Source organism: Squalius cephalus, assembly GCF_949319135.1.
Source record: "Squalius cephalus genome assembly, chromosome: 16".
NCBI classification, from domain to species: domain Eukaryota; kingdom Metazoa; phylum Chordata; class Actinopteri; order Cypriniformes; family Leuciscidae; genus Squalius; species Squalius cephalus.
The window spans coordinates 21073795-21081959 of record NC_137137.1 but is presented as its reverse complement, the minus strand read 5'-3'; the positions used below and the strand labels follow the sequence as shown (position 1 = coordinate 21081959).

The window sequence follows — 8165 nt, the reverse complement described above, 5'->3', positions numbered from 1 at the left end:
GGCTTTGTGTGATTGGCTGATCTTCGCAAAATCCCGCCCCCTCCGGAAACTGACTATCATGTTAGTCTGCTTCTCCTTACTGTTCCATCCCTTCAACCTGCGCTGCTGACTGCACACATACCCACAGTACTGACGCGGCCCTCCCGGTCAGAAATTGCAGTGATTTCAGGCGCAAAAAGCTCAAAAATAACTGTGTTGAGCAGCATATAAGCGTTGAATAACCACGGTGTGATCATCTATTAAACGAGAGAGAGCGCACACGCCGTACACAAGGGTGCAGATGTGAGGGAATATACCTGCAGACTACAGCTGCCACACTGATGACAGAGCAAGAGGGAAGTCAGTTAGCCAGCTAACCACCCAGAGCTAAACACGACTATCAGGCAGGTAAATGTACGGCGATCTGGACGGCTCAACAACAGCGAGCAACCCAAGCATCTGAACGGAGCCGGCCGTCCACTACAGAGAGTATTTCGCAGACTGCACAGTAAGAGTGACATAAATATTGGCTTATATTGCTTTGGGCTTTTCACACATGAATTTGTTAACCATTCTGGACCATAGGTTATCATTTTCAAATGGTCACACTGTTCTTCACCCTGCTGGGTTTGGTATTAATCCTAGATATTCATATTTCTCACTGCACATTTGTATAGCCTGGGTTAACCTTCTCATTTGCATATGCATGATGTCGGTAAAGCCGATTGGACGCATTCAACTCGAGACGTGCACGCGCTAACTGCCCGTGTATCTTTGTAAATGTCGCCACGTTAAAAAAAGCTACATATTATAAACAAAAAAATAGTCTATTCATTCCGTTTTTCGTCACTATTTCACATTTTTCTCTCGGATGATGAAACTAAACAGTGCGTGAAAGTTTCTTCAACTGAACGAGGCGTCTGAATATTAAATGAGTTGAGCTGCGAGGCAGTTTATGATTGGTTGTTTGTTGCTAAACAACGTGCTGTCACATTTTAGCACACAGTCGTTTTACTCAGTGCACCATTGTTAATATAATTAGATGTTAACCTGGCTAGCCCAGGGTTAAACGTGATGTTGACTCCATTTAAAATGAACCCAGGATTAATAATGGCCATTCACCCTGCGTTTAACACCGCGTTCTTGTCGTTCACAAGAACGTTCACCCCAGGGCGAGCGCAGGGTGAAGAGCGCACGCGAGTGTCAGTTCTACTTCACCGGCTTCCTTACACACCGCTTTTCCCCGCTTCTGCTTTTCTTCATTCTTTCACTTTTCCTCTCGTACTTGCAGGCTATGAGGAGGGTGACATTGCGCTGTGCTGCCCGGCTCGTATTTGCAGCTTTGTGGCTGTTGGTGGAAGTGTGTCAGGCCGAGAGCGGGGCCCCGAGTCTGGCCGATAGAGTCATCTGGGCTGTAAACTGCGGCGGGGACGCGCACACTGACGTGCACGGCATTCATTTCAAAAAAGATCCACTGGAAGGAAAATTGGGGAAAGGTGAGTTTATAGCTGTAATACATTTTCTTAAATGTGTAAATAACATGCAGTGAAGTGTTTGAAAACATTAAATTCAGTGAATATTCTGTTAAATTGGAGTATAGTATGTTACTTATATTTCACACGCGTTTACTCGCCCTCATGTCATTCCAAACCCATGTGGTTTTCTTTCATGTGGAGCACAAAAGGAGTTATTAACCAATGATTTTTGTCTCAGTCCACATTCACTTTCATTAGAAGGAAAAAGATAAAAGTAAATGGTGACTGAGGTGTCTTTTGTGTTCCTCTGATAAAAAGAAAATCACGTGGATTCGTAAACTTGAGGGGGAGTAAATGATGACAGATTGTCATTTTGAGTGTACTATCCCTTTAAGAATTACAAAATATTAAAGGTATTCCTGTTGCACTGTGTTTTGTTTTATTACAGTATGATTTTAAATTGTAATAATGTCAATCATACTATATTATGAAGAGAAGAACTGGTTGTCAGCTCGTCTGGCTCATAGTAGTTTGTTATTAGAGCTGTTGATCATATCAGGAAGTTTGTCACTTGAAATTTGATGACTGTCACTTCCTGAGTCTGATGAGAAATGCAGTGCGCACATGTCAGGGCCAGTATAGTGCATTAAAGCTCTGTAAAGACATGTTTATTTGTACTATTTCACATTATTGCATCATTGTCACCAGATAATGACCAGTATTATAAACGTGGTACTTAATTTTCCACTCGGCTCTTCGTTGGTTATAAATAGATATTGGAACAAAATCAGGCGTCTTTATGAAATCCTTAATCTGGTTTGACATTTGCTCAGCGTGTTATGAAACAAGAAATGGGACAACACTTGCACACAAACTCACCATTTGGCTCTGTTGGTGTTTTTTTTCCCACCTTGCTCCAGCATCAGACTATGGTGTCCGTCTGCCTATCCTGCGCTCCAGCCCGGAGGATCAGATTCTCTACCAGACGGAGCGATACAACGAGGATACATTCGGTTATGAAGTACCCATCAGAGAAGAAGGAGACTACATACTGGTCATGAAATATGCTGAGGTTTACTTTGCTCAGTCTCAACAAAAGGTGTGACTTTCACACAATCACTCTTGGTAGTCGATATTTGAACTTGGTTATGATTAATTATTCATGATATTCCGAGGTATCTATTTCATAGTTTTCCCTCATCTCTTTCTCTCTTCTCCTTTCTTTTATTGTCTTTTGAAACCCCTTTGTTTGCTTTTCTCAGGTTTTTGATGTGCGTTTAAATGGCCATGTTGTGGTGAAGGATCTGGATATCTTTGACCGTGTGGGGCACAGCACGGCTCATGATGAAATAGTGCCATTCTCGATAAAAAGAGGAAAACTGAGTGTGCACGGTGAAGTTTCCACTTTTAATGGAAAACTCACGGTAGAGTTTGTTAAGGTAAGAGTCACCCTATATTTTCCTATTACCTATGTGGATCTGCTGGTCAGTGTGAGAGAGTTTTTGACTTGCCCTTTCGAGCCAGTGCTGCTGTGTCATTAGATATGTTTCCATCCAGCGTTTTTTTTTTTTTTTTTTTATGTGCATTTTGGAATAATGCATTAAAAATGCTGGATGGAAATGCCAAGATGCGCATAAATTCTAAAAATACGCATTAAAAATGTATGCGCTCAATTGAGGCGGATACTTTTTTAATCCGATGCGCATTAACTATCGTGGAAACACATTTACCGAATAAATCCCTCGTTGCACAACAAAAAACTCATGTGACTTTACCTCAACAGTGGATGTGATTGGATGACTGGACTGACCAGGGGCCAATTTCATCGCACAGCATCTCAAATGTTGGTTTGATCATTCTGAAATGCCTCCGCCAGACAGGCTACATTTTGTTCAGGATACTTTGATGGATGGAAAGTTCAAAAGAACAGCATATAAAAAAATAGACATCATTCATATGAAATTCTTGCCTGTCACTTTTGATCAGTTTAATGCATCCTTGCTATATAAAAGTATTTTTTTTTAATGACTGACCCCAAACCTTTGAATAGTAGTGTAGATTTACCAATAACAAGATATTGTTCACATGAACAGAATGCAAGTTACTCAACGGTTTCCGCTTCAGCGTTGTAAAATCCCTAAAAGCAAACATAACTCTTTCAGTGACAGTAATGCAGCCATCTTTTATTGAATAAACAAGACATTGATCAATTAAATAAGCCCTGTTATTTATTTTCTTTTTCACTGAAGGAATATGAATCGATTATTGTGATGAAGTTATCCAGTCACACACACTGAAAGCTTAGTATTTCCAAGAAGACTAATTCTGTCAAAACGAATTGTTTCTTGGAGCGTTTTTTGTTCCAGTAGTGTAATTTAATTGATTATTTCAAAGCAGCTCCTTTTTTCTTATGTAAACAACAAATGGGTTTGGCTTGTGGGGTTTCTGTCAGCGATTAGTCTCTGCGGAACCGTGCACATTGAGCATGACGGAAATCCAGAGGGAAGGTGACATTAATGGATATGAGGATGCGACACACATTAGCTTATCTGTCAGTCACCGGTTAAAACATCTCATTCTTAAAATGAATAATTCTGATGCTTTTGCACCTGCCGAATTGCAGTGCTTTGACAAATTCATTCTACTTTGATCCGGTTGCATAGTATTTGTATCTGTTTTTGAGGTTCGAAACCGATGGCGCAGAGAGCCGCAGAACTGACCTTTTGCACGCTTCGGCCTTTTATTCACTGTTAGAAACTCTGCAGGCCAACCGCCACACAGAATATACTAGAATTGATTTGCATATTTTCTCCATGTGTTTGCATGAATTCATCCACTGTAAGCACTGTGAACCCTAATATATCTATCTCTTGTGTCCACAGGGTTACTATGACAACCCAAAGATATGTGCACTATATGTGATGAAGGGCAAGCTAGAGGGTAAGAGGAACCCCTGGGATTGGTTGGGTTGCATGTTGTCCATCTCATAGGGCTCTTAGATTCGTAATGTGGAAAGTGCAGATAGAATCGCAGATGGAATTTGCTGTATAACATGTAATGTCATGGAATTTGGCAAATTTTGGATTAATAAATCAAAAGAAGGGCTGCACACTTAAATCACGATATATAGGTCTAGTGTCTGTTAATATTAAAGAGCAAAGGCTGCTAAATAAATATAAAGTCGGCATGTTCTGCATGTCTCTGAGCACCCCTGTTTCGTATATTACACATACTTATTTTATTTACTTATTATCAAGGATTTTCATAATTTTTCTTCCATGTTTTAATAATATTTCATTGGGTCCTATCTCTGTACAAATTTTTAAAACATTTATTAAATAAACATTTATTAATTCTATTGATAAGACATGCTTTTTGATTTATTAAAATTTAATCAAACCATTAAAAAGAATTCAGAAAATAACAGAAAACATGGAATTTGGAAAAAAAGAAATAAAGAAGTTATTATAAGTTTCATTATTTTAATTAATTAGACGTGTAACATTTAGATTTTTACATGTGTAACACAAGTGAAAATGTTTGTTTAACCATTAACCGAATCCATAAAAATCAAAGCGGAAAAAATGGAATCCATAAAATTAAAATGGAATAAAACAGAATTTGGGGAGGGGGAAATGGAATTTGGGGAAAAAAACGATTTCAGAGGGCCCTACTCTTTGTCTTTCCTCTGTTGTATCCATTCTGCTGTTTTTTATCTGTCTTTTTTTAGCACTTTCTCATAACAACTTCTGGTTTATTTCTCAGATGTGCCAAAACTACAGCCACATCCTGGACTAGAAAAGAGAGAGGAAGAGGAGGAGGAAGAGGAGGAGGGGGAGGGTGTAGAAGGCGAAAAGAAGAGCGCCTCCACCGCTCCAAAGAATCCGGTTCGGTCCGGGCCGCGCACCCCCAACCCGTACGCCGCTGACAACAGCAGCCTGATGTTCCCTATACTCGTGGCGTTCGGGGTCTTCATCCCAACCCTCTTCTGCCTCTGCCGCCTTTGAGGGTAACAAGTGAACAAGAGGGAGAGAGAGGAGAAAGGACGGACATCAGGCTGTGGAGGGGTGGGGGGAGGGGCGCACAGCCGTGGGGACAGGCAGAAATATAGACTGACATCACAACAGACAGAGAGAGCGAGCAAATAACGGACGAGGGACATGCAGAAACGAGGAGGTTTCAGATATTGCTGGTTTTTTAAAAAGAGGTGACCCTGAAAATACATGGATTTCGTATACGAAATTTTGTGCGTGTGTTTGTGCTTGTGTTTGTACACATTTAATACCAATTTTAGTTCGAGGAGATCCGAGAGGTACAGATTAAATGCACATACACGCTCAGGTCTAACCACTTTACAAACCTGGTTTGTCTGGTCTAGCAAGAGATACTGAGGAAAAGTTGAGGACACTCCTAGATCACGTGTCCCAACTCGTGGAAAGTTATTGGCTAGGAGCTTTTTTCTGATCAGCTGTGGTGTTGATCTGCTGGTTTTTTTTCTTTCTTTTTTTTTCTGTCGCTCTAGTGGGAGGCAGAAATGGTACAAGATTTTTCAGAACCTTTTTGACACTGTCAATCATTTGGTTAATGCATCTAAACCTCAGTGGCGAATCATAAAGCGTTTTTTGTTTTGTTAAGTGATTTGAGACCATGGTTTCTATTTCCCTCACACTCATACAAGCTTCTCTCGTTCATTTCCTGCAGCTTCTTTCATTGTTTGTAAGATTTGGAAAGCATATATATCACACATTTTCTCCAGCTGCACAAAGGAGATATAAATGATTCTTTTTCCCATTTACAGAGACATTTTGGTCTCTGAAAAACTGCATGCGTTAGTTATTAAAAGAGAGCAAAATTGTTTCCCTTTTCTAGGTGGGAACATGAGTTCGTAACAGAGGCTCTTTAATACACTGGCCTTTGGGTCCCAGAAACTATAAGATTGTATTACTGGACTAATGTGCATTTTAAAGTGTCAAATTCCCTTTTCTCATCTCTCATTGGTACATGATGTGTCTGGGATAGCAGCTTAGTATTGGCATCTTAATGGACATTTCAAGGGCTCGGTCACCTATTACACGGTGAAACGAACAATAGATGCTTTAGTCAAGATGTTCTTTGCTTTTGCCACTGTTAGTTTTCTCTTGGTTCAACCAGACGGGCCATTTTCAACAACACCACTAAAGACACTCGGATTAGCGGCTCACAGAAAACCACCAGAATGCTTGTGGCGGAAGAATTCAACAGAAACATGCCTGCCACACACTGTGAAAGGGTCCTCAAGATGGCAAGGTTCAGTGCCGTCATTTAGCTACTCATTTGCATATGTTGAGTGAACTTTCGCGTTCCAACTCATCCATCGCTCTTTTTCTCAGCATATTCTGTAATTGGTATTGTTTTGTCACGTCTTGCTGTTTCATCCCTCGCTGCTTCGTTTTTTTTCCCCTTTGTTTGTTTTTCGAAATGCTCCCTTTTGTTTCGCTCAAGCAAGCCTGCCTTAAAATGTGATTTAATGTGCTATCAAGAGACCAACTCTCACACTGCTGAAACATCAGACCACAATCGAGTGCTCATGCCACTGTGCTGTCTGACGTGCGAGCGCCGCCTGTCCGTTTGACCCCGTCTCTTGTGTGAACTTGTAACTTATCTTGGCCTTCACCTTCTCAAGAGGAGTTGGATGAGAGGGCAGGTTTTGCCTTGGTTTAATAGGACACAATCATTAAAACATCGAGGCAACTTTTTCATTTATCAGAGTTGCAGAAAGTTGATTGCTTATCGTCGCCAAAGTCATTTTCTTTTCTTAAAAACTTTTACACGGTGCATGTGTATATAAGGTACTTGGTTTGTTGTGCCATACGGTTATTTTTTCTCCTCAGAATTTTTTTTTTTTTTTTCGTTCATATAATTACTATTGGGTTTTTTGGGGTTCTTAAATATCTGGCCGAGTGGAAGACCGGTCTTGAAAAATTGTTTGTTTGTGGATCATGATAATGGTTTAATTTGCATCCGCATAGACACACTGACCGATCGTCAGAAAGAGCTTGGATTGTATTGAGGTTTGTTAATTTACAGTTGTTTTTTTATGTTGTATAATTTAAGCAAAAGGGGTTGAATATTAAAAATATTGAAAGACTTTATTTTCCAGGAAGTAAGTAGTTGATTTTTTTATTTCCTCAGGATCTTTTGAATTTATTTGTATTTTTTATGATGAGTTTTTACTAGTGTGAATTATTGCACTGCCTGGTGTTGTTTTAAAAGCATTTTTTGTTTGTTTGTGTGATTGTTTCTTTTTTCTTTTTGTCATGCATTGTGTACTTTTGATTCCTTGTTGCCTTAAATTTGAATACATCCTCGTGTGCTTTACCATTTTTGTGCTCTGATCTTTATTTCTGTAGGTTGAGTTATTGCATGGTTGTTGAGTTTTTCACCGTTTTGTCATCTGGAAAACAGGTTGTTCGGTTTTTCCTGCACAGCTGCACAACTTCTTGGACAATAGCCAAAGACCACATGGAGGCCTTTCATTGTGTCCTCCTTCATGAAGAGCTCATGTGTATTACTCCATCCACACCACATCAAACTGCTGCGTTTATGAGGGATGTAGTTTCTGTGTTTATAATGTTAGTCATGTTAAACTACCTGTCCCCTCTTTAGCCTCGTCCCTCAGAACTGAAGAGAACATGAACTGGTGAAATAGTACTGGAAAAGTTACCCGCCCAC

General features: G+C 40.0%; 1 protein-coding gene across 1 annotated transcript; it reads left to right on the top strand.

The window, feature by feature from the left end:
* Positions 1–86: 86 nt before the first annotated feature.
* Positions 87–6486, top strand: mlec (malectin). Its single transcript, XM_079897946.1, has 6 exons — positions 87–487; positions 1271–1475; positions 2375–2553; positions 2717–2893; positions 4337–4394; positions 5220–6486. Exons 2-6 carry the CDS (start codon positions 1274–1276, stop codon positions 5459–5461), a joined length of 858 nt encoding a protein of 285 aa, XP_079754072.1. The 5' UTR covers positions 87–487; positions 1271–1273; the 3' UTR covers positions 5462–6486.
* The last annotated feature ends 1679 nt before the right edge of the window (positions 6487–8165 follow it).

Excerpts from the sequence above, each read along its gene's own strand:
- mlec (XM_079897946.1), top strand. The coding sequence starts at position 1,274 with ATGAGGAGGGTGACATTGCGCTGTGCTGCCCGGCTCGTATTTGCAGCT. Across the intron at positions 2,554-2,716 it reads TTGCTCAGTCTCAACAAAAG|GTTTTTGATGTGCGTTTAAA; the intron begins GTGTGACTTTCA and ends TGCTTTTCTCAG. Across the intron at positions 2,894-4,336 it reads TCACGGTAGAGTTTGTTAAG|GGTTACTATGACAACCCAAA; the intron begins GTAAGAGTCACC and ends TTGTGTCCACAG.